We start from the raw sequence: 27,182 nt of genomic DNA, 5'->3' as shown, positions 1-27,182 counted from the left end.
TCAGGCCCAATCAATCCCACACTGGGGGCTGGGTCTCAGGAGAATAAAGTGATATGTTCACTTGAGTGCCAAGCAGCAGTGTGTCTCACCAGCCGGGGTCTGGTCTCCCTCAGGAAAGTCTTGAGGTCCCCTCCAGCCATCAGCTCGAGCAGGATGAACCGAGGCATAGCCTGCAGACTTACTCCTATACAGCGCACAATGTTCTGGTGGTTGAACTTGCTGCAGCGACACAGCAGAGAAACACAGGTCAGATTTCTGCTGGTGCTGTACGACAGACTGAATTTTCTTAATGCTTAAATAGCTCTTACCTGATGATTAGAGCCTCCATGAGGAAGTCCAATTCATCCTGCTCAGAACAAACCTCCGGAAGAGTCTAGTTTAAATGGAAACCAAATCTCAGTGCAACAAATGGTAATAAGCAAGCTGTAATTGGCTTCAAATGAAATTGCAGTTCTTTGTGTGGCACTTAAGGCTTCAAGCTTTACAGCTAAAATAAACCTTTTTGCAGACGGGTACAAAAAACTGATTTGGTCTCAGAACCACCCTCCCGTCACGACGCCTGGGGAGAACTCCTTTTTAAAAATAACAAACCTGTTTTATCTGTATAAAGGCTAAAGGTTGGAATTATTAGTGGCCTGGACATTGTGAGCGACAAGCGGGTTCTGATTAAGCCGCTAGCAGTCTGCTAGGCTTCACCTCAGCTAATTGGAGTCATTGAACTGGACCTCTCGACTGCGTTTGTGCCGTTGGTGCCTTTTGGAGCATTTTTAATGTAATTATCACACAAATAATATGGCTCACTGTGCGGTTAAGAGACCATCCAAGAAGAATGTGCTCCAGCTTTGGCAAGTGAAATTCTAATATTTCATTAGTCTGTTAGCGCTAATTAGCAGCAATCTGTGTATGAGTATGCAACCATCTATTAATGCATATTGCTTACCAGGCTCACTGTGTCAGCTGACAATTTAGCACGACACTCTCTCGTCCAAAAATACTTTGTTTTGGTCCAAAACAAACAATAGCTATAATGCTACAAATTGTCGCTTTAGAATGGAGCTTTATAAACCAGCTGGTGGTGTCCCAATGGGTATATCCATCTTTTATAAAAAGTCTGTGGTAATAAGTGTTGCATACAGTATTTATTATATTTTGTATCTTGAGCTGAATGATACTGAATGTAGGGCAGTGAAAATAACTGTTACAAAGCTTTTAACTGAGTTTCAAAACAAGTCTCCAACTCTGTGATCGCCGGAGAAACGCCGCACAAACATCCATCACATGTAACCCCACTATTACTCTTGCTTCATGACTCACCTTGACTGCAACTTGCAGTGGACTTGGTTCACCTGGTATCCCCACTGCAAGACCTTCATAGACCTCACCAAAAGCACCGTGACCTAGACCCCTGCAAACAAACAAACACATAACAACTAGTTTAAGAGAGAAAGCTTTAAACAAGAACAGTGCTAAAACCTCTAAACTAAAGACGCTTGAACAAGGCAGCAGAAAGACACATCGTAAATAAACCTTTGTCCAAACATCGATTACCTGAGGAGCTAAGCACCGGGTAAACGAGTGGGAGTCATGTAGTAAATCAAAAAGAGTGACTTCTTTCAAACACAGTGGTTGAGATGCTAGTCAGTATTCTAATTTAGTGGTCTGACAGCTTTTCAGCCCACAAAGAAAAACAACTCTTTATCCTGTTGCAGAAGTGAATTTTAAAATGAAAATGCTGCTTTATAGTTTCCATTTTTAAACTTTTTTTAAAAAGTTGTTTCAGTTGACGTGACTCTCGCATAACTAGCTGAAATAGATGTGTCATGAAAGTAAAAAAAAAAGAAAACTATTAATGATTTCAAATGATTAAAAACCTCAAACGATGAACTGGCAAACTATAAACACAGAGAGAAGATCATTCTGGAAAAAAATGATTTTTCAGAAGCTCGGATCCCTGCGGTGAACACCGTGAGACGTCACACTATTAATGTTGTTTCCTCTCACACCATTCTGCATTTTTGAGTCTAACATAAGTGGATTTCCACAACCATTTTGTAGGACTGACATCTTCAGTAATTGCACATCAGCCCATCCCTGCCCCACAGTAATGAGATTACTTGAATCTTTTACCTGGTGAGAGAAATGTTTCGCCTTGGCACCTCCTTCAGGTCATTGACCGAGGCCGTTTTGCCAGCGAAGCAGTAGTTGGGGTTGTAGTCTGTCATGATGGTGGAGGCCCGCAGCTTACTGAGCTTGCAGTCTGGACTCTGCAGCTCCAGCTGAATGGACTGCAGCTCTGTGTGTTTACGCCGATACACTGGTGACATGAAAATAAAAGAGGAGTTTTGTTCCACTACTGAGATATCGACATAATAATAATAATAATAAATAAATAAATAACAAAACATAAGTCCTTTTTGTAAAAAAATTACTACTGGCAGCCAAAGCTCACAAAGCGGAAAGCTTTTCCAGTTATTACTTCTCCAAAGAACACAAAGCTGTACAGCACCAGTCACTTAGATAAAGCCCACTGTGTCCATGAGCATCGATTCCTTTCTATCCGATCTGAGATTTGTCCAAAATATCAGAAAGAGCATGTTTCAGATTTAAAGTTTTTCATCCACTGTACATGTGCACCTGTTAGATACATGAACACATATAAAGTGCATAAACAACAATGGGTCCAAAGCGTAAGACCCAAAGAGCTCACATCTTTTCCCTCAATATTGCAAATGCATGCACCTCATTGAGAACAGCATGAAGTATGAAAACTCAGCTCTTTGTTTCTCTCCCACACACCCACACACAGCAAACTTCACACTTTTTAGTGCTAGAAGCCTCAACCTGGACTGTGAACATATTAGCTTCAGGGACAATCATTTGTGTGTGTGCCTATGTGTGTGTAGGGGAGTTATTTATTTACCAAGTGCTGTCTAATGTACGAGTGCTGTCAGCTGCTGGCTAAGCAGCCATCCATCATTAGCGTGTTTCATTCATCAGAGAGGTTGTCCCACACCTCGTCTGCCCCTGCCTCGTCCACTAATGTGCGTTCAAAAGTGTAGGTGGGAGTCTGAAAATATGCGTCAGCCTGCAAGTGATGGCTCAATGAGCGTATACTGTATGTCTGGCGGTAATAGTCTGAAAGCAGGCGTGCAGAGGGATATTTGTGGTGGCTATGAGGCTCACCTCCCATTCTGGAAACAGCCTGCTAAGGGCCATTTAAGATGGGCCAGGGACCACTGGAGAAGTTTCACACAGAGTGAAAATGTGTTTTTTTCAAAATGTATAACAAACAAGAAAAAAGGGTGATCATAAAAACATCTCAAATGAAAAAAGAAATCATGTCGGGTTTACATTTGGCTTTAAGCTTGTATCCATGAACCTCTGAACCATATCCACCATGTAGTGAGAACAAATTCATGGCGTACAACCCTGTGGCTTGCTAACTTGAGGTGCCAACCATAGAGGAGAGGAACAGTATGGCTTATTATCAGTGCTCGCCAAACCATGCATCTCAAATAGTACTAGGGTGCATTAGTGCCTATGGAATTGGCAGCTTGCTCATCTGGAAAGGCACAACCAATGCTGAAGGTATCAATGAGAGGAAAGCAGAAGTCTGCTCCCATCCAGACTTGATCAGGGAAGACCTTAATAAACAGCACAGTGCATCTATTCCAACAGCATGGGTTTATAGCACAATTGCCCAGCTGCTGAACTGGCCTTCCTGCAGCCCCTGAAAACATTTGGATCATCATGAAATAAAAAATGCAACAAAGACAAACAGGACTGTTGCACAGCTAGAATTCTCTATCAGAAAAGAATGGGAGAACATTTCTCTCCCAAAAGTCCAACAGCTGCTCTCCTTAGTTCCCACATGTTTACGGCCTGTTGTTAAAAGAAGAGGGGATGTTACCATGGTAAACATGTCCTGTGGCAACTTTTTTAAGACATGTTGCTGCCATTAACTTTGTATATTCTACTGTAAATAAAATATGGGTTTATTAGATTTGCAGTTTGTTTTTATGCACATTTTGCACAGAGTCCCAGTGTTTTCCAACCCTCTCTCACAATCTCCTAATAAAATCTGTAGTATTTAATAGAGTATGTTGCGTTGTGGTACGACTGCGTATAACTAGTTCAGTGATTGGGCAAGTCAAGTGTTAAAAATCACAGTGCTCATTACAGAGCAAAACACTTTATGTATAGCAGGAAGTAGTGAATCAGTGAACAAGGGAATACACCTCCTGAAATTAGTCTCAAATTAATTATGTTGTGTCCTCCTCCACCTACAAACCCCCAGCTGCAAAGCTGAGGAAGGGAGGAAAAAGTGCAATGAGAATAAAACGAGTGCAGACACTTGCTGATCCAGGCTTTTGCAGATCATGTCAATTTTCATTGTAAAAATTCTGTAAATTATCAAGCAGAAAAATGTCGGCTGTTGCTGATACCAAATAATTCTTTCAAAGTCATATTAGTTGCTGACAAAGATGTGTCAACACTTACTTATCATGACTCCGGACACAGCCAGCAGGAGGGCAGCAATGAGCGCCGAGGTGCCCACAGACAGACCCAGCGCCAGGTGCGAGAGAGGTGGCTGCGGAGGCTGCTGGGACACTTCTGCAGGACAAGGGGAAACAACGGTGTCATACAGTTGTTATCTTCCCCCAGAGGAGTATTAACATTCACTTCACCACACTGATCCCCGACTTAATTAATGATGTGAAAGCGATGACACAACAGAGCTTAGGAGCGGCGACGGACGCTGCATGTCAATTCCTTTTTTCTGTGCGGAGGGGAGATCGTTTCGCTCGTCTAAGCCGAGGAACAAATCTGAACACCGAGAGAGACCATATTGAGATTGTGACCTTTTTACGACCTAGCATCACAGAATTATCTACCGCTTGTCATTACAAAGAACAGATTTGCAAATCATCGGTTGAGGAGACAGTCTAGGTCATTAAGATATTATTGAGACGGTAAAAGCCCTGTTATTTTGCTTGAAATTATAAAGTGACACTCTGCCATATTAATTCATTTCAGATCTACATTCATAAACGTGTTATCTGCCTGAGATTACAAATCATAATTGAGGAGGCAATTCTGGGTCTGTAGGGGTTCGTCTACACCGGCTTGTTAGAGTTTAACCCAAGAAGAACGCTGTTTTCAGACATTTCTGAAAGCTGATTTTTAGTCGATGGGCCTAATGGGCAAAGCGAGCTCCATGAAGGCTCGTTAAGCCCATTATGAAACACATTCACAATCCACAGTCTAATGTCACCACATCAGTACCGAGGTGAAACCTTTTATCCTACATCCTTGACATCCTGAGATAAAGAGCTTTTATCTGACTGCAGCGCCGACAGTGAAATGACAGGACAGGAATCCACACGGCTATTACTGCTACAGTTACATTCATTTTCAATGAGAGGTTAGCTTATCCTACTTATTGCTAATTATTACGAATGATTGAAGCACTATTAAAAAACATTTTCTCTGATAAAGATTCAATAAAGTACAGAGCCTTCCAGGCTTAATTACTTTTGTGGATTAATTCATTATCTGTTCTCTGAGTCACAGCCTATTACAGGTACAATTACATTCAGCTCATTTGTGTGTTCAGATCATTTCATACGTTTGCATGGAAGAGATAGAATTAGTCTGTGGTTCTTCATTACTTGGGCTCCACTACTGTTATCTTCTGTGTCAGACCTGTGGCGTTGATGCAGGAAACTTCATCCGGTGCCAGGGTGAGGCCTTCATCACAAAAGCAGATTGTGGAATCTATGTCTATCTCGTGGCATTCATTGCTCTCACAGTGGCTGCAGTTTTGCACCGGGCTGATGATCACCTCGCCATCCCCCTCCATACCTGTAGGCATCCACGCGCACACACAGACACAAAAACACGGCAGAGCAGAGGTTTCTAAAGCGAACAGGATTTGATTAGATGGCTCTAGGATGTACTCTGGTTAAATGAGCCAAAGTTCAATAACGCTCCTGATGTAATTTACAGGAAATAGTCCTGATTAAAGGATCTATGAAAAAAAAAAAGAGAGAAAAACTTCCCAAGGTTTCACTCTCCACGCCATCGTGATCCAGCATATGGTATCCCCACTCACAGAAAGAAAAGAAATCACCCGCATTTTAACTGTGTAAGCGGTAAATAAAAACAGAAGACGGTGACCTGCAAATCAAATAACACTTATATTAAAAGGAAAACATCAAATACTGAAAGAGAAATTTGATTGGGTTTGGAACATCATGGTGTAAATTTGAAAAACGTTGGATGAGGGGCATGACTCTCTCTTTCTCCAAAATCTCTAGGCGTCATATCTCATTCATGATTCCTTCAAGTTTCCCAATTTTTAGTTATTTTTAATTAAACATATAGTTTAAATAGTTTCCAAATTGCTCTATTCTCTTTGTATTTACATCTTATAACATGAAACACGGTTGCAGCAATAATAAAAATACTGGTTGCCGTAAGTTCTAGCCCTAAGCCTCCTATGCAGATGCGCCTATGGTATGAATTTGAAAATCCTAGGTGACATCTTTCTCCAGTTCTTGTGTTCACAAAGCCTTGAGGTCAAGGTTACTGAGATTCAAACTTGTATGAAATTTTTAGTAGATGCACCTGTGGTATTAATTTCAAAATCCTCAGTGACTTCCTTCTTGAGTTTCAGAAGATTTTCAGAAAACCTGACCTCTGACTTTGACCCTGAGTTCAAGGTCAAACCCGTCTGAGATTTTAGTACGGTATCAATTTGACAACCCTGTGTTGCCTCGTTCTCAAATTCACAAACTTGGGTGTTGAAAATACCCCTTCAGCCTTTAACAGCTGATAGACAAATGTTAAGTGAACAACAAACTGCTCATTAGTTAACATTGCTAAATGTTACCAGACCTGTGACTTTATTATAATCCTCAGACTGAGGATTGATGCCGGTGTTTTTCTAGAGTACCCCAGATAGTGAGGATACTGCATTTACAATTTCTATTACATAGCACTATGAGGATATCTGAGGTATAGATGACAAAGATCAAAGTCTTTATTGTGATAGGACAGCCTTACAGCACATGGGTCACCTACATGGGTTTCCTCTGCTCGACCCAGTAATATAAACTGGTGACAAATGTTGCAGAGCTTTAAGGGTGAAAGCAAGAAACACTTATCTAAGCAGCTCAAAGACAGCCATCCACTTTGATTGTCAATGAAACAGCTTGTTGTGGAAATGCTCCAAACACACACACACACACACACACTCCCACAAAGGCTAACATTAGTTTGTTAAGGCTAACCCAGCGAGAGCTCATTATGCTAACTTGGTGCTCGTTGGTGGGCGGCTGTCGCTATGGAAATACATTTGTTTGATTGATTGAGTTGTTGTCTCTAATTTGGTAGCCAGAAATTTATATATATTTAAAAAGGTTTTCTGCACAATGGCAGAAAACCTTTTTTAAACATAGATAAATCATCATATTCATATTACTCTTATCTAAGCGCATTTACTATCTGGCCAGTTCAAACTGCTGTAGAGCAGTTTATAGTGGGTGGGTTGCTTTTGTTGCGTGGGGAACAAAATTTGCTTGCAGATTTCCATTACAGCCCAGTCTTGCCTAAAAATAGATAAATTCAGTGATTGTGAATGGAGGTTTGAATAATCAGAAAAAAAGATCTTCTGGCTAGAAGAAAAATCTGCAACCTCTCTGCCCTCCATAGCCCGAAAGCTTATAGCCACAAAGACTTTTAAAAGAGATTTTTACAACCTTATTTATTTTATTTCAGATTTGGGGAAACCAGTTCTCTTGATTGTGAACTACAGCAAGCAGGGACAAGGCGGTGCAGCACAGATTAGTTATGGGTTGTGAAATTCTGTACTGTTTAGTAAGCAAAGCAAATGCATTCATCTGTAGAATCTATTTTCTCTCATCATTCTGTTATCAGCTTTATACGTACAAATACATAAATCTAACCCAAAAACACAGAGACGGCTCTAAGGAGGAATACAAATGTGTCGAGAACAGCTGCTGACTGCATACTAACATCAAGGCGTGTTGTGGCTCTTTAGACACAGGCGTGCCAAGTGCTCCTTCATGTTCGTGAAGTGAAGATGGTGATGATTATTGTTACAAACATTTCTAAGACATCCTGTTGGCACACCTGACTTATATTCTAATAATATAATATTCTAATAAAAATACCTTTATGTGCTGTGCTGCAGTTGTTTCACTATCAACACTAAACAAAAATCCTGATAAAGAGTCATTTTTCTCCTCAAAAGCTTCTTGAATAATGATTTGCTTAGCCTCTTACCATACTCATGAAAAACTGGGCAGTCTCTTACACACCGGTGCATCGACAGAGACTCATTTATATACTCCTGGCTTCTAATAACATTCACGCTCTCCTCGGTGCCTCCCTGCATCTAGTGGCCAGCTGTGCAACCCTATCTGTATTACAAAGGATTTGAAGCAGTATGCCGTATTCGGTGGATTAGGAATCCGTATTGCAAACTGTTGCCTCTGTCAATATTACCAAAATTATTTTTGATCCTTTTTAGGTCTGTCAGTGCACACAGCAGGGCGATCCTGCCTTACCCACTGTTTTTGTTTGAGCTCAAGAATCTCCCAGTGCAGCTCAAAGGAAATTGATGCCGTAGAGATTTGTGATTACGACTTACAGCAATGCCCTTAAACCTGACCTTTACTCGGATGATATTCTTTTTAGTTATCACAGATATTACAATATAGCCATTTGTGTATTTTGATAACAATTCATGCCTTTCGGGGGATTACCCAGCTGCAATTTACATCACTTTCTCTCTATGAATCCATACAACACTTCTGCTGCAGTGGTTTCAGGAAGTGAACAGTTCAAAACTCATATGGATGGCTATAACTGCCTGTTTAATTGCATTACCTGTCACATAGGGTAACATCTCATTTGTTATAATACTGCCAAAGTGCAGCTATAGCTATCTGGTACACCCTGAAAAATGTGGCAAGTAGACACTGAAGGAAAAAATATATAACAAAGTGTGAAGATGCAGACAAAACGATGAGGATTAGAGGATTCTTCCAGCAACCTTTCTTGGACACTCAGTTGTAGCTTAGGTGTATATATATAGGTATATATAGGTAGTTTAGCTAAAGTGTCAAAACACTTTAGCTAAACTTAAAGAAATCCAAAGTAGCATTTTGATATTTGACTTTTATAGCCAAAATGTTTGCTGTACAAACATGAAAGAAGTATAAATGTGTAGAGGTGAATTGCATAATAGTCTAGTGCAGCCGTCCCCAACCCCCGGGCCACGGACCGATACCGGGCCGCGAGTCGTTTGGTACCGGGCCGCAAGAGTTGAAGCTCGGGTGTGAAATTTATGGTTTTCAGGGTTTTTATCGTTAACTTGGTTTCCCTGGGTCTTTTCCGTGTTGTAGTTGTGCGTCTTATTTTGAAAGAAATATTTACGCGTTACCATAGCGACCAGAGAGCATTAAGGAGCAGAGAGGAGGATGTTACTCTCAATGTTGTTGGCGCATTTCAGGAGGACGCTGCTAATAAAGTTGCACAGTTACACAGTGAATTCGTGTTTATTATTATATTTAAAAAATACCACAGGTTTTGTCTTGGTCGTATCATTTTGTTTTGTTCTATTTATCCGCCACATTTTAAAGGCCGGTCTGTGAAAATATTGTCTGCCATTAAACCGGTCTGTGGAGCAAAAAAGGCTGGGGACCGCTGGTCTAGTGCAAACTGGATACATAAAAGCCTATCAGCTGAGCCATAAGGGTTGATTCTGAGAGCAGCTGATGTGCGCTGGATTACGTCTCTAATGGTGCATTACAATTTGAAATTTTGCTGAAATTTCCTTCTGTACTTACAAAGCCAGAGTTAGAAATACAGAAGACTGAAAACGACAGATTTTTGGTTTTAAAACTGACGTTTTCTATGCGGTTTAATGAAATAAAATTTTGCTTTTTTATTAAGGAAATTAATTTCCTTGATTTACTTGAAAGGTTTTACAAATTGAGATGCACCATTGTCACAAGTGACATTACTGCAAAAAGAAATAGATGAATCTGAGTCAAAACCTTTTTTTTTTCTAAATGGGAAACGTGCCCTTGTTAACACTTGGTTTTAAAATGTGCCAGAATCTTGAATCTCCATTGAGACACAAAGTGATGCTGTCACTCAGACTTCACGCCGAGGTGGTTTCAGGCACTTTGGACTGCATATCTTTTGTGGTGCAAAAGCAATCATGTATTGTTCCTCTTCAGGAAAACATGTCATTAATGCAGTACACGGTGTTTCTATTTACCTTTTTTTTTTCCTTTTTAGCAAAGACTTTTCCACAGATGCCTCAGCTGCCCAACAAATACATAAATGGCGTATTTCTCTATAAAACTGAGCAAAGATAAAGTCTTGGGTGATGTATAGACATGTATAGATGTTTATACAGTCAGGCTGTACTTCACTTCATACCAGGTTCAAAAAAACAAGAAAAATCTAGCAGTGATGGATCAACAGGTTTCAACTAGATTCATTTACAGATCGGTTTATTGTCTCCATCTGGAGGCACGTTAATCAATAAAACAATATGTTTTGTTTAAGTGAATGCTCCAGAGTGTCCCTTTATGGAACAGCTGTCCACATCTGCAGTGTTATTTTTTAGAGGCACATTTTTTTTTATTTCGCTGAGTGAAGCATCCCGTTCTCCTCTTGCTCTACACACCTCTACAAGATTCTTCTGCTTATTCTGCTGAAAGCAATCTCAATGTACCACGAGAAAAACTAATTTAAAATGTCAATTGCAAAAACAGTTTTCTCATCATTCTGTGAAGTACAAACACATTAACTCTCACCTACAGACACTACAAAGGCATCAAATGCTGCATGCTAATATGCTGATGATAGGTGCTGACTACTGACTAGCCTGGCTGTATCTGAATCACCTGGCATTACCTTTAAGGGGGTGGATGAAGGGTTCTCCCTTGAAGAAGGACGAGCCATCCTCACCATCATGTTTAGGGTTGTTATCTGCGGAGGTGTTACCACCTGGAAAACAAGGGAGGCAAAGAAATCATTGCAATCAACACATTTTGAATATCACCCATATGAAAACTAAAGGATGGGACAAAAACAAAGGTTTTCTGTTAGTCAGACTTCCTCTGAATTCATCAAAACCCACATTTTGATTCCTGTATGTTCCTCTGAGTTCTAATAAAACACAGCACAGTTTGCTTTTACGTTTTTTCTTATACATTGCCTATTATTTAAGCATTACTGTAACAACAGTTTTTTACCAGTGCTTTTTAAATATCAGCTTAAAGTGCTTTAAAAACTATACTTAATACAAGAAGATACATATACTACATATATATTGTATATGAGGAAACTCTGATCCAGATCAATTTGCAGTCGATTGAGCAGTAAGAGGAAGAGGACATGCAGCTGTCTCTGGGATTGGGTCTGATCCCTGATCTGTATGAACTCTGCCATCCTGTCACAGTCACTATAAAAACACAGATGGCCCTACAAGATTCACATTTGGCTCGTACCTGGCAGCTCAAGGCAATTTATTTATTAAAACTTTTTTTCTGTGAAATCTTCTCAAACTGACCTCTGTAGCCTCCGCCGCCGCCGCCGGACATACAGCCACCTCCGCCACCTCCAAAGCCGCCACGGGTCTGCCAGAACTTTTGACAGGCTTGCCCTCCCTGTCCCCCGAGCACCAGCGGTTTGCCGCCCTGGCTGACAGGAGCGCTGTCATTCCAACCTCCTCCTCCACCTGTCGCCAAACACAACACACATTTGATAATGACAGGGAGAAAGTGCAGCGTGTGTAGCAGTGAAATGTAGTGAATAAGACTGAGTTTGTGAAAGAGACAAATGACATTAGAGTATATTAAAGTACTTTTGCATGTCTACAGGCAAAGAAGACAAGATGCATACCAAGTAGAGACGGATACATTGATCAGCTACAAAACTAAAACCACTGACAAGTGAAGCGAATAACATTGATCATCTCGTTACAGTGCAGCGTTCTGCTGGTACACCTTGGGTCATGGATGTTACTTTGACACGTGCAACCCAAATCTTGCATTGGCAGCTAACGGGATCAGCTGCTTTCGCCAGCAGGATATTGCATCACAAAAACTGCCCAAGGCGTTGACCCTGACTCCAAATTCAGCAGATCCCAAAATTCTCCAAGATTCAGTCGTAACACGACAGATCTACCAGGGTCCCACAAACAAGAGAAACCACTGTGAAGTAACTCTAGTTAACATGAGCATTTTGACACATTATTTACAGTTAACAGGTAGATTTGACTGCAAAGCCATGGACACAGCAAGATCATACTTAACTAGCCATGCCCCAAAGCAGTGGTGTCAAACTCAGTTTTGCTAAGGGTGATACTGGGAAGTTGCGATCATATTAAGTAAATGCAAAACCCTCCAAAATATCATAGATTATAATGTTTTTCTGTGTATTACACACGCGTATAGACTTTAGTAACTCAGCAAAAATGCATAAGGTTGTCTAGCCATCATATCATTTATTCAAGCACTACTATTATTATTTCAGGTATTTCTTGAAGGCCATGACAACCCAATGGTTATATGGGCATCTTTAAAATATAAAGGTTAAGATCTTTGATCGTGTAGTTTATATGTACAATAAAGCGTTTTCTTTGCTGTGTAGCAATTTAAACACATTTTATTTGGGAAGCAAAGGTTGCTGGTTCAATTCTGGGCTGCAACCAAAGGAGACACCCCCTGCTGGCCATTAGAAAAGTGCTGGTTTATGGCAGTTCTGCATTGGTTTCGTATACTGGATTCCAGTTTATGGCCCTAGCCTGCAATTCAAAGGACTCAAAAGACAGTCTGGATTTTATGAGTCAGGATACCCGCAGAGGTCGCATGTCTATATGCCAAAGAATCAGAGCTGATGTGAGCACTAGAGGGAGGATATAATTATGCAGGTGGCTTAAATGTTGTGGCCAATCGGCATACAGTATGTACATACACAGCAATCACTAACCCATTAGTTATAACAGGCTGACAACAGACAATTTTATTTTCAATTTTTCCCCCAAAACCTGAGGTACAAAAACCCAACCCCAAAATCCCAGCGTCCCAGCAGCCTCCACACACAGCTAACATTTCATTTTTTTATTCACAGAGTTTCCTCAAACTGAAACCTTGGGCTTTGAGAAGATGTAAAAATCAATACCTTATATGCTTTTCGGCTGCTCCTTGAAGCACATGATTAATGAAACCTGCAGCGAGTGTGGATGTGACGTTACACCAGCAGAGCGGAGCGTGCGGTTCTGCCCAGCAAACTCGGAGGCGAGTCATGAGGAGGGCCGCGCTGGTTTGTTTTTGTTATAACACAAATGCTGGCACACAGAGGTGGGAAGTAAACACCTTCAGGATAAACTGGTGTGTTTCCGAGGACGGGCAGACATGCAAATAAACACTTCCACTGTCGAAGCCCAATTGTAAACTTTATTATTTTGCATGCACGCAGAAGAAAACAGAACAGACACAGCCTGGCTCATCCTAGAGCGGGGAAAGATAAGCCATACACACTGCATTGCTCATCTACTCTCATCATTTCAACCATTTTTTTTATCTTGTTCTCTATAACTCAAACTCACACAGTAGATTGTCTCTCCCTGTACCCAGCTCTGTAACTCACACACACACATAACTGCAGTCACAAAGAGTGCACTGAGCATGTTGCACTTTCCCACAGGGGAACAAAGCTGTGATACATACAAATACAACCAACACTTACATCAAAGCTATGTGTAGCATACCTGCAGCGTGTGACTTCCCATTGCGTCCAGGTTGGCTAGGGTCATAGTCCATTTGCTCCTGCTGGGTCTCTGATTGGCTGCTGTATCCCCGGCCACCTCCCCCAGCAGCGATGATGAGAGGGATGTACACTTCTCTGTCCACCTGGGTCAGTATTGATAACTGTTACTTTATGTAGTGGCACAGGATTTGCTCTTCAAAGGCGTGGTTATGTTTTTTGGGAAATTCGCCTTGGGAAATCATTCTCGTGTGTGTGTATGATCCACAAACACGAGAATCGCAGCTGGTTGACCTGGGAAATCCACCGCAGCTTACACTCACTGGACACGGTACCTCTCATTTGTTTAATCTATACAAGCTGATGGGCCTCAAAGTGAGAATCAAGGAACCAGCAACCAAAAGAGTGTTTTTGTAAGAGTAAACCAATTAGAGTTCATTTAGTGAGCTTTAGCAGTGGTGGCAGGAGGTTTTTGCTACCTCCTCTGTTCCCCCTGGTTCCAAGCTGTCGTTCACAAGAGCAAAGTCCATCATTATCATTATACAGCAACTGAAATATCTCCCCAAGCTGAATGCTAGACTTCCTTTCTCTTGTTTGTTTATTTATTTATTTTTATTGTCTGAAAGCGTTCTGATGTACCATTCAAAAACAAGGCTTCCGGTGCAATCATAATCCTTTCAGCAGCTTTGAGAGGTTTTTCTTCCAGACACTTTGTACAATAAATACACAATTCTAAATCCAACCTGAAGGTCTTTTGTGATTATATATCAATTTTATTTTCTGAGTTGAAAACAGGCCTTCTCTTTGAGCTTAGATTATACACACATTTTTTTTTGTCCACAAGACGGCCAGTAGCTGGCTTTAGCTTCTTTTTGAGTGTGCTGTCAATCTTCGCTTTTGACTCTTGGCAAGAAAGCAAATAAGCGTATTTTGCCTGCTTGGTTTTAAGGAGACTGGCCTATTGGTCAAATCATCTGTTCAGTGATGAGAGTAAACACATGGATATGAAGACCTGTGTCCTAGATGGGGGTGCTGGCTCTTTAGATTTATAATCTTTGATATACTGAGCAGCAGGCCAATAAAAATATCTCAATACCAGGAATCAGATGAATGCTGCAGTGCCCTGAATGTACTATTAAAATGATATTTATTGATGGCACTGGCTGATCAATTTTGCTGGCTAAATGTTCAAAGACAGCATAACGTGAAGCTCAAGGACTTTAAAGTATACATTTCAACAAAAGCATAATAAACAAAGAGATAAACATCTATAATGGCTCAAAATGGTACAATCAGTAAATCCCTTTATTGCACATAGTTTTTACTGGACTATCAATGAAATCAACGTCCGTATAAATGAGCAGTTGCTAAAAATAAAATCTCTGAGCACATCATCATCCCCTTCAGCTCCTTACTTTGAATACATACGTAGCCCCTCCACCACCTCCTCCCCCTCCTTTCACTTGTGTTTTGTTCACCATTGGGCCGCTCTGTTCCAGGCATATCTTATTCAGCATGCCGTTAGACTGCGGGGAGAGACGCAGAGAGAGAAACATGTCAGTTTGCCACAGAATTGCCTTCGTGGATGTCGGCCGCGTATGAAAAGGCTGAGCGGTTGCCAGACCGCAGCTGTTGTGAGTCTGAGGATTATAATGGTGTGCAAATACCAAGCAGAAATATTCACATGCACACAGGAACTGAAAAGCACCAATGCTCCCCTCGCAAGACTATTTGAAAGTGACTCACATGTTTACTCATTCCATGCTGACTGTATAAAAATAATCTTGTGACACAGTTGATAATGGTGCCGGCTCTAGGGTTGTTATAAAAAAATAATCACTTGATACCAGTGTATTTATCATAATATTTTTTAATATTTTTGCTTGTGGTTTGTCATATTTGCTTTTAAGTATGATTCGTTCTTCTTCTTTCAACTGCTCCCTCTAGGGCTCGCCACAGCGGATCTCATCATATCCTTAGCATCCTCCTCTGTCACACCAACCCTTTGCATGTCCTCCTTCAATACATCCACAGGTCTCCCTCTCTTCCTCCTACCTGGCAGCTCCATCTTTAACAGTCTTTGTCCAGTTTATCACATGTCCAAACCAGCCTTGCCTCTCTAACTTTGCCTCCAAACTGCTCACCCTGAGCTGTCCCTTTCATTTTTAATCCTTAATTTTCAATCCTGGTCACTTCCAGTTAAAATCTTGGCATCTTCCACTCAGCTCCAACTCAGAGTCCTGTCTTTTTGTTAGTGCCAAGATCTCCAGACCATACATCATAGCAGGTCTCACTGTCATTTTGCAAGCCTTTCCCTTCACTCTTGCTCTGATTCTCCTGCAATTTTATTCATGTTTACTGCAGGCTGAGTAAGTTTGAATAATTAGACATTTCCTCTTAAAGGCGTGTGAAAAACTTTTAAAGAACAGCCCATTAATTATTTGGTTTACAGCCGATTTATCACGTTACCCATTAAAGACAGCCTCTCAGTCAGCATGGTGTTGTTTCACTCTTTCTCAGCCCCCTTGAAAAAAATGGACCTGGATGTTTTGTTGGCAAATAATGTCAGAGGCAGGGACTTTGCCCCGGCCGAGACCCTGTGAATTGATGTGTCTGCCTGGTGTGCGCTATCATGCTGAACTGCCTGGAGCGAGTCCCACTTTAAGAGTGAGAGGGCATAGGTTTACCTCACTCGCTCTGAGTCTCATACAAACTCTCACAGTCGCTCATCGCTCTCTCTCAGCTCCCTCCATCTGTCTCAGGCAACACTCTTGAAGACTGTCTGAAACGGAGGAAGGGGCGGGACTTTTGTGACTGTGACTGACAAGTAGACGGGGTCGAAAGGAGTGCATTCAAATGTTCTTGGGAAAGTCTTCCTCACTATTCCTTCCCTCTCAGCCATTTCTGCCTGTGCAGCTTCTCATTTTAAGTTAACTTTGTGTTTTAGAGAGAATGAGAACAGAAGGCTGGAGGTGTGTGTGTGTGTGTGTGTGTGTGCGTGTGTGTGTGTGTGGCGCAGCAAGAAAAAGACATAGTGAATAATTCTAAAGACGAGGGAGGTATCATCATTTCCGTCACATAAGGGAAAGCCAGGTGTGAGAAAACACTGTTCTGCAGCACAAATCACTTTCTGCACGACCCTTTGGAGAGAGCTGCTGCCTCTCGCTGTCAGAACTGGGGGAAAATAAGAGAAACCTTAAATGACTTCAGTTTCACTTTGGAACAGCCAAGTCTCTCTCAGTGCTGTCTGTACAGAGCACTTCAAGGAGCACTGTGTTAAAAACTAATAACTGGATGACAGTGGTGAGGACCCGTGGTTGCAAGGCTAGACAGGCTGCCTCGAGAGAGCAAAGCCACAAAACTCAAACAGGCACTTGGGCAGCCTCATGTCCAGCTAGTGTAAACTATCTGAGATACACGAGGTTCTCCTGCAACCCTGTTTCCAAGTTGCTTAATGCTAAAAAAAAGAAAAGACCTGGTGGAAAATCTCACATTTAAAAAGATTATTAAGTAACATTATTGGGTAAAGCCTGTGGGGGAAAATAGTAACAGTAAAAATAATGAAGAATATTCAAAGGAGCTTGCAAAGAAAAGCGTCTGGACTTCTTTAAGTTGCTTGAAGACGTTTCACCTCTCATCCGAGAAGCTTCTTCAAAAGAACTGAAGAAGCTTCTCGGATGAACGTCTGTGTAAATAATCATTCTGTACATACAATAATTTTAATCCTACAACTGTTTATAACTTGCATAGTTCACATTTCTGTATAGCTGTATATCTCATATTTCTGTATAGTTTTTTTTATTTCATATTTATATCCTGTTCATAGCCTGTACATAGCTTGTACTCACTACAGCCTGTATATACTTATAGTTATAGAATATTCATAACATACTTCATACCGTGTACATTATAACATACCATAATAGACCCATTTCTGTAATATACTTACATATCTATATTATTGCTAATATATATTGTAATATATCTATATCACGGCTAAAGCACTTCTGGATGGATGCCAACTGCATTTCGTTGCCCTGTACCTGTGCATGTGCAATGACAATAAAGTTGAATTCTATTCTATTCTATTCTATTCAAGCAACTTAAAGAAGTCCCGACGCTTTTCTTTGCAAGCTCCTTTGACTACGATGACCTGGATGACTGAGAACCTTCACAGACAATGAAGAATATTGTTTAGTGACTTCTTCATTTATGGTGAAATTTGGAAAAAGCTCTGTAGGCAAAGCTGAAACCCAGTACTGGCTCCACTGTACAGTCAAAATCACTCTGTAGGGAATCATCAATGCTGCGTTCTGCAGGCTAAAAGACGTTAGGGACCATCCACCTTGTTGTTTGCTCATAGTTCAAAAGCACCATCCCTGGTCGTATCAGAGAGGGCGGCAAATTTATGCACGCTGCATGGGATAACTTAAACATCTGTGAAAGCCCCATTAATTAATGCTGAACAAAATATGACAGTTTTGGAGCAACGTATGCTGTAATACTTTTAAGGGAAGGCCTGGTTTAATTCAACAACTACCAGAAAAAAAGACACGTGTGCACTATTTTAGGTTTTATGGATTTGAGAGCCACTTTTGACACTGTCAACCATGACTTGCTCACTCTAGACACTGTTCAGGAGTCGTTTGTCTCTTAACTGTTTAAATCTTGTATTAAACAGCTGAATTTCTCAGTTAATGTCGGAAAATACTTTTGATCATTTCCCGGTCAAAGGGAGACAGATAGGATGCTGATGTGTTGTATTATGTAAACATTTTGAATGTAGTGTCTCATCAATCTTTAGAAAGTCATTTATTTTAGGGGTTTTTGTGACACGCTGGTTTTAAATGTGCTCTATAAATAAAGATTTGGGATCCTGACCTGCTGAATGGCTAAAATCCCATATCAATTAAGAATAGAAGAAAAGCTACAAGACATTGTTACATGAAAAATAATGCAACACAGTAGCAAACCTTACCCTTTCCAAACTTTTAGAAGGCATGTTGCTTCCAATTAATCCAAAATGAGGGCATATTGAAAAAGAAAAACTCGGTAACATCACATTATTTCCTTCAGCACTCTGGAAATGTGTATGCATGTCAAACACACCAGATTATGCAAAGTTTTTAAACATTACTGGGTAGATGGATGCATCTAAGTCTGGCTAAAGTGAGCTGAGAGACACGGCGGGGCCATCACTGTAAGCTTGGATCAGAAAGTTAAACAGTTTTTGGAGGCCATGAATTGTCTGGGTTTCCAAAGTCAGACCTCAGCCTACTTGAGGAAGACTGCAGGGAATTCATGATCTTGTTTTTTGGATAATGTGCAATGTGAGAATATGTTAGTCTCACTACGGTGTGGACAGCAATATCATTCGAGCAAATTTAGAATCAACTTCAATCTTCTTACACTGACACAGTTTGGGCAATACTGGGGATCGTAGAAGGCTGCTGTATGTATTTGTGTGTCCATAAAAAAGAAATGTTGGGACTCCTCATTCATAAAGCTGATCTATTGCAGCATTTACAGCTATTTTACTCTCATTTTTTAAGTTTATCTTGCTTTTATGACACGCTGTAGACTACAGAGTCCCACACGCAACAGTATTCCTATTTACTGCGCGATAGCTGACTTACGAAACTGCCGTGAATTATTGTAAAGACGACTCACATTGGGGCAGGCATCCTCTCCTCGTTGTCCCACGAGGATGTAAAGCAGTTCTCCTTTGTTCAGCAGGAGGTCTCCTGTCATGTAGGCACCGTGTGACCTGCTCGTTGTCAAGACACTTCTCCCGCCAGCGGCGCCATAGACGGTGACCCTGGAATTTAATGAACACGAATGAATAACACAAAAAGTAATTAACAGGAAAATGACTCTAACGAGACAAGAAAGTGTTTTTTTTTTTTAATTTCTATTTGTGTGAAACAAGCGGCATGAAAAATATTGTGAGCTGCAGTACAAAAATATTGTGAGGCTGAGTCCTCGTGCATTCCTCCTGCGATTTGGTGAGTGCACAACAAGTAACAGCCAAAATTAATTTGGACACACTAAAACACACTCCCACTCTGGGTGTTTTTAATAAAAAACCATTTGACCTACTGTGGGACATTACACTGAGGGAAAAACCATACAGAACCCAGACTGCACGGGACACACAAGCACACATGCAAACACACACCTATGTACTGGAGAACACTCATTTCAAATGCTCCAGTTTTCTTGCCAGACAAATAAAAAACAACTTGATTGGTTTTTGGGAGCACTGCGATATTTTTCTTCCCTGGTGGTCGAGCTTGATCGGGAGACAGAACATTGCCCAGTGCTCAGTAGCAGCTACCTCAGCTGTTTGCCTAATGACTTGTGGGAGATGCAGAGCGCATATTCATCTCTGTGGCCGTCTGTCAGCTTCATTTAAGCGCTTTGGCAGCTGGGCCAGGCCGCATCAAGACCAATTGTACAGTTTTGAGGAGACAGAAGGTGCTTTCTAAAACTCTGGACATGTGTTGAGGCCGTCCGGTCTGTGCTGTTAGTCAGGTATTTTAAGACTTGAAGGTTTTGGCTGAGCTTAGCGGTGTGTGCGCGTTTGCTTTTGTGCTGATGTGGGAGGCTTGCAGCTTTCAGAGAAATTTTTGTTCCAAGTCAAATCTAAGTTAAACGGCTCATGTTGTCATGAGTGCCCACAGGAGGGATATTGATCCCTGGAAAAAACAAAAACAGGCTTTGGATATTGCAGCATTAATCTTGGAGCAGTGTGCGGCAAGGGGTCAAGGTGCTAAAGCTGATTGCTGAGGTATTTTGAAGGCTTAAAGGCTACCAACGAAGAAGCGGAGGTGGGTGTTTTTGGATTTTAGAGTCAGGTGTAAAGTGAATCACGCCATTTAGCTGCCATTACTCCAGCCTCTGCTCCTTCCTGCAAGAATCTGATAGCAATATTTCACTGCTTGCTCTGCTGCACTGAGGAGCAGAGGTGGGCGTGAGGAAGAGCCGGCATTGGAAAAATGTGAATTGCATAGAGTGCTGATGTCTAAGAAAGATAGGTTAAGTGTGTACTGTATACAGAATGTGTTGAGCTCTCAGAAGCACACATACCTAATGACTTCACAGTGAGACCCTTCAGAAAAAGATAAAATTATTCCAGAGTGGGTGTTGAGTGGAAATTCAGTGTTCAAATGGCTAGCTCTGATGTTTGTGTGCTCTGAGGCTTTATAGGCTGGCAACTGTCCTACCTGTAGGAGCCGGTTTCTGGGACCCGCCACATTTGAATGCCTTTGAATGGCCCCCGGGTTCCAACTGTCACGTTGACATTGCTGTTCCTGTAGGAGTTTAGGCACTGAGTGGGAGTTGGACCTTCAGGGCCCACAGCCCCACAGGTATGAAAAATCCATTTTTTGGCTGCACATGAAGAAAAGGGAATTAAAGAAAAACATTTAGTACTTTGCAGAGCTTAGCAGTAGAGGCACATACTCTGTGTTCAGTCAGGCATGCAGCTAAGCAAAGTTAAAGATGATGAAGAGGCTGAAATTACAGTTCTATTTGTCTAACATTCATTCCACTTCAACATTCCTCACTGCTCCACTTTCACTTCAATAAATCCAAATATAAAGATATGTAAATTATTGGAGCTTCTCATATGAGATGCTACTATCATCACATTCGCAACAGCAGCAGGGGACTTGGTTGACGGGATCACAGGTGACAAACATTTCTCCTCATTTTCCATGTAATCCCATGTGTCTGCGCTAATTGGAGATCTTCTCACTGTAATTAGCATGAGATTAGTCTTGTCAGATGGACAGAGAAGGACTTAACGCTGCAGGACTAAATCCTTACTTAAGGCTTGTGAACACAGAGCGGTGAGGTAGACACCAGGGAACCTTTCTGCCTCTCTCCCTGAGACTACTTCTAATTCAATTCACAGCAGGGTTGATTATTGAAAATGTGACACCGGCTAAAGTGAAAGTCATTTCTATGGAAGGATGAGTTGCATGTTGGCTTTCATAACCTCAAAGTTGATGCTCAGTGTGAATGTAATTAGGCTTGGGGGATATTACGTATACAGAAAGAGCGCTTTGAAGTCATTTATTGTCTTGCGCTGGACACAAAGGCCACCAGAGGGCAGTCTCTACAGGTAGAAGATTAAATTGAGCTCAGTGAGCTGTGAAACAAACCAAATGCAAAGTTTTTTCCCCTTAATAGAGCTGTGTGGAATATTTGGCTCTCGCCATTTGAAACTCTCTGTATTGGATACCCACAGTTTTTCCAGTGTCTGCTGAAGGAACCATGAGGAACCAGTGGGCTACACATAGAAAAGTAAAGGCAGTGCTGAACTGTCTTCAACCTGCATTCTTTTTAAACAGCCAGCGGGAACAATTTCTGTAAAGGTTTTCCACTTGTACACTCACCAGCCACTTTATTAGGTACACCTCTTCAACTATTTGTTAATACAATTATCTAATCAGCAAATCACATGGCAGCAGTTCCTTTTTTTTTTGCATGCAGACATGGTCAAGATGACACGCTGAAGTTCAAATCAGGCGTCAGAATGAAGAAAAAAGGTGATTTAAGTGACTTTGCTGAGGATTTTGAAAACTGCTGACCCACTGGGATTTTCCCACGAAACTATCTCTGGAGTTTATAGAGAATAGTCTGAAAAAGAAACTATCTGGTGAGGAGCAGATGTCTGGGTGCAAATGCCTTGCAGATGTCAGGGGTAAGAAGAGAATGGGCAAACTGCTTCAAACTAGGAAGGCAACAGTAACTCAAATGACCACCAGTTAATAACAAAGAATGCAGAAGAGCATTCTGGTGTGAAGCAAATGGGCTATAGCAGCACAAGACCACACCAAATGCCACTTCTGTAAGCCAAGAATCTGAAACTAAGACTACAATTTGCACCTAAGCTTTGACAAGCTTGAACATCAAAATTTAAAAAGATGGTGAAGTCAAAAACATTCACCTTTCAAAGCCAGAGGGCCATGGTGGAGGGCTATATCCATTTTTAATAAATAGTCTATAGTTGGACATTAATACATTTACAATACATAAAACAAACTACTAACTCTGATGCCAGACAGTGACAGTAATGGTTAAGTCATTTAATCTCTCACAGCAGTAGATAATAACTTCTACTGCCACAAGGTCAGCTCTTTAAATAAAACTAAAACACAGATAGTGTCATATACCAAAAACCTAGAAGAAAGGAAGGTATGAAAACATGAATACCACCCAAGCCTAACTGGAATGCTGCTTATACTTGTCTATGAATGGTCTAAAAACAGATAACAGTAGCATATTTATTAAATATCAAGAGGATAAACAGGAAAGAGAAGACAAGACAAGTTTCAGAAGTGTGACTTAAAGCCACGATGCTCTCACTGTAACACCTTCTGCTGTTCAAGTTCCCTGCTGTGTAGTACCTATTGCAGATGAAGCCCTAGAATTGACATCCCAATATTTACCAGCATCTCTCTCTAAACTCCAGTCTCTCTGACTGAGCAGAAACTGCAGGAAGCTGTTGTTATGAGCGACTGTGTACCTGTTTGTCTGTGAACAAGCAATGTGTGAGTATGCACCGATTTCTGATCAGTTATTATAAAGTGTTACAGTAAGAAACAGAGTTCTTCCAGACATGATAATTTGACTTCGTCTTTAAAACATTAATCCAGATGACCTCTTTTTGCCCCTGCCACTTCAAACGGTGGCTATTTTTACTGATGAAACCTTGCCGGACTGCATGGTGAGCATCACATTAGTCAGCCTGGTTCTCATGACTGGTTCGGTCCAAGGCCAACGTCCAAGCTCTGCTCTGTCTCACCACAAACATCTCTTTCGAGTTTAGCAAAGTGTTGCCAGCAGAGACTATTTCAAGGAGGCCAACGCTTTCAAAAACACTTTAAAACATCACTGTGGTAAGAGAGCGATTTGGAGTTTAGCCCAGTCTTAGCAAATGCACTCCTACTGTAAAAAACACTTGTAGTGTGACTGCAGTTTTGTCTGACTCCAGTACGAAGTAAATTGACCCATCAGGCCAGTATTTTCAACACTGTTGGAAAAGAGTTAAGACTACTGGGAATAAATCCATCACTGGAGCAGAACAGCCCCAAACCCTATCTTTAGATGTAAATCTTAATATACTTAACAGGTCACTTTGAGATGTTTTGGAAGGACATGCTCAAAGAAAAAAAAAGGGTGAAAGTTAGATGGCCTGATTTGTTATTTTTTTCTCATTTGGAGAAATAAGCTGTTGGCTCATTGCCCACTTACAGTCAAATTTCCAAAGCCTCATTTGAAGAACACCAACTCAACCAAGGCTTTGAATGCAGAATTGGTTTATGCGCTGCACTGGCGGTTAACTGACGAGAGACGCTGGAATGCGCGCTGGAGTGATCCTCTTGTTAACAGCCATGTCTCTCCCTTCACATCCCCTTGTTGTGGGAAGTCTGTGACATGAGTGTGCGAGAGGCAGCTGCAGCCACTGTGAAGTGCACGTCCCAGTTCATGCAGCATGTCCCAGTTTATGCTGTGTTACAGCGGTCGAAGGTTACCAGCTAATGAGTCAGGCGAGGGAAGAGACATGGCAACATTTAAAAGGAGTCAAATTCCAACTCTGTGAGCACGAACCAGCAGCAAACGCGAGCAAACTTCTTGAAAAGTTGCATAGAGACGAGAGAGATCAGTGAAAGGAATGCTGGGAATTTCACTTTATGCATTCCTTTGTTTATGTTCATGCATTTACATTTTGGTTCAGTTGCTGATTTGGGGGAAGCCCTTCAGATTTAAGATCCTTGTTATAGAAAACGAGCTTTTCACACGAGCACTGCTGGTACTGAACGCAGATTCCTCTCTTGTTTGTATTCTCTCTCCTGTCTCCCTTGGGTGCAGCTGGTTTCACACTTCAACCCAACTGATTGATCTTGTTGGTCCATCAACATGAATTCAGACGACCACATGTGCACATGGATTATACACCCAAATGCACTGCACAACTGGCCTAATGAGCCATTCACTAAACAAACAAAACAAGATGATAGCCTTCTCCAGTAAGTGGTGTGCAAACTCTTCAGCCCCCTTGACTTACAAGACACACACATCCATACACACACACACACACACACACACACACACACATACACATCCCTAGGGAGAGTCTGGCTCTGTCTGACTATTACATGAATCTCGTTTTCTGTGAACTTTGCCACTCGTGCTATGCCATCATCATAACAAACAGTGGCCTCCATCAAAGAAAGGGGCAAAGCTGCACACTTTCATCAGCGAGAAATTGTTCCAGACAAGTCGCATCAGAGGGGGAGAGAGAAACAGTGAGACCCAGAGTTGAGAAATACGTCTCTGATTGGGTTGCACCACTGACAGTAATTCCAACAGTTTTTATCCCCTCTGAACATTTTTAAAAACAACACAAACAACCTTAGGCGGTCCTGGGATATTTCACAGGGTGTTTCAGTACATACACAAAAGCTTCCAGCTTTAGGAAACTCTCACCATCACTGGGAGACTTTCTGTGAGCATGCTTTCAAAGGTATAAATGCTCTAATTCTAGTATTTTTAACTTTAACTTCAGCCATAATTGGCTTAGTAGGGTTCAGATCTGCTTTTTGTCCAAATGGAGAAAGGCCTTGTTCAGACCGACCAACCTTATTCTGGCTTCATTCAGACTCGCAGGTATGCTGTGAGAAAAAAAAAAAAAAAGCAGCCCTTTCATTTATTTGAATGGACCCAGGTGGTCGACGCAGAGTGGATGGCAACATACGAAGAGGACTGCGTGTCAGAAAAGTTGAATACGGGTTAAGCTTTTGCTGCAAAGTAACACAACATCAACGGACAAGGTTGAAAAGTCCACGTTCGCCAACAGAAAAGCATATTTCAGCTGTTTATGGTGGCGTTTGTCGAGAAGGAAACACTTTTTCTGCATTACCCACCCACTGAGCGGAACAGCGGTGCAGTGACAGAAGAATGAACCTAACAAGGCTTTGATTTTGGGAGAAAGCACTTTCTGTTTTTGTCCCCCCGACCAATCATGGTGATTAAGTACAAACTCAACATAGTGAGGGCCCAGTGGCTCAAACCCAGGACCAATAAGCTTTAAGACAACAGTGCTGACCACCAGCCTGTCTGGTGTTCGCTCGATCTTCATGTATCCTTCATGTATTCTTTACTCAAGCCGGGCTTCCTGGATCACATTCTAAAATGCTGCCGCCCATTGTTTTTGTGCAGTTCTGTGTCAGGTCTGAGCACCAGCCTGAAAACAAGGATCTGCTTATTCCAGGGAAAAAAATTAACTCGGCTATCTCAGAGCTGATATTTTTGTTTTTCTTTGGGGTTCACAACGAAAAATAATTCCAGTTTTGTTATCAGTCCTCTAAAGTAAATGTTGGTTTAGCGTCATTTCCACTTCATTGCCACGACAGCTACAATAAATTATGAGCAAACTATTTAATTTTTTTTTTGCAAGACTTGTTGAGCCAAATTAATCCAGCCCTGAATGGAAAAAATAAATAAATACAAAAACAATTGGGTCTGATTGTGAGCCTAATAGGCCATTTTTGGAACAGAACAGACTCTGATCCCTTATTTCAGTTTTCTATTCAAAAGAAAGCTTTATCATGCTATTAAATGGCATTTTCTCCAGTACCTCCAGAAAAGTCCAGGCCAACAACTTTTGAAGCTACAGGAATCATCACAGACACACTGTAAGCAAAACGCAAGTACAAAGACTCTCCTCTCTTAGCATGTATCGTCCTTATCCAGTGACAGTTGTCCTCTGTGGGCCAACCATTAGAAAGATGGATCAAGGCTGGCAAGCTATGAACAGGATCTGAATGCTAAGCACAAACTTATGAAGCAAACGAGTCCAGTTAATTACAAAAGCCTGTTTTGCGTCCTTATCAGTCTCAGATCTGTCTTAGTAACTAACCCCGCCCTGCTAAAATATTAGCAACTAGTTAAGTGAGTGCTGCAGGCTGGTGCTGATGAACAAGTAACCAATGAAGACTCCCCCTTCTCTGTGCAGCTAATTAGTGAGCACAAACGGGCCAAAACTCCTTTCTGCATGAATCATTCAGGGACCAACAGCTGCTGTCAGTTACTCTCAAGAACCAATCGGATTGCCTCAATCAGCATCCCGTCTGTCTTTGATTTGAGGCCAGTTTTTTTTTTTAATCTACTCCAAACAACTTTTCCTTCTTGTCTGCTGATGTATGAATGAAAGTGGGACACCTAGCTATAAAAATGTACTGTGTTCAAAGAAGCTAATGCCTGTACATCCTGCTCGATAAGTAAATAAAGGATGTGTTTATGTATTGCAGCAGCAGCATCTAAAGAAACCAATCTTTATCAAGCCAAACACCCCC

The 27,182-nt window shown here is 41.4% G+C and overlaps 1 protein-coding gene across 1 annotated transcript in view; it reads right to left on the bottom strand.

Moving 5' to 3' along the window:
* The window catches only part of alk (ALK receptor tyrosine kinase), a 420,903-nt gene that overhangs the window by 16,389 nt on the left and 377,332 nt on the right, over window positions 1-27,182 (bottom strand). Inside the window, exons 12-23 of the mRNA XM_063497355.1 lie at window positions 21,042-21,207; window positions 19,486-19,633; window positions 15,231-15,341; window positions 13,820-13,961; window positions 11,618-11,785; window positions 10,960-11,052; window positions 5,707-5,865; window positions 4,501-4,614; window positions 2,128-2,314; window positions 1,315-1,405; window positions 309-373; window positions 90-219 (exon numbers count right to left, since the gene is read on the bottom strand). Of these exons, the coding sequence (XP_063353425.1) occupies window positions 90-219; window positions 309-373; window positions 1,315-1,405; window positions 2,128-2,314; window positions 4,501-4,614; window positions 5,707-5,865; window positions 10,960-11,052; window positions 11,618-11,785; window positions 13,820-13,961; window positions 15,231-15,341; window positions 19,486-19,633; window positions 21,042-21,207 (1,574 nt within the window). The remainder of the gene's footprint in view (window positions 1-89; window positions 220-308; window positions 374-1,314; window positions 1,406-2,127; window positions 2,315-4,500; window positions 4,615-5,706; window positions 5,866-10,959; window positions 11,053-11,617; window positions 11,786-13,819; window positions 13,962-15,230; window positions 15,342-19,485; window positions 19,634-21,041; window positions 21,208-27,182) is intronic.

The sequence above is a fragment of the Pelmatolapia mariae genome, linkage group LG16_19 (genome assembly GCF_036321145.2).
Source record: "Pelmatolapia mariae isolate MD_Pm_ZW linkage group LG16_19, Pm_UMD_F_2, whole genome shotgun sequence".
NCBI classification, from domain to species: Eukaryota; Metazoa; Chordata; class Actinopteri; order Cichliformes; family Cichlidae; genus Pelmatolapia; species Pelmatolapia mariae.
The sequence above is the reverse complement of the archived record's forward strand: the minus strand, read 5'-3'. Positions and strand labels throughout refer to the sequence as shown.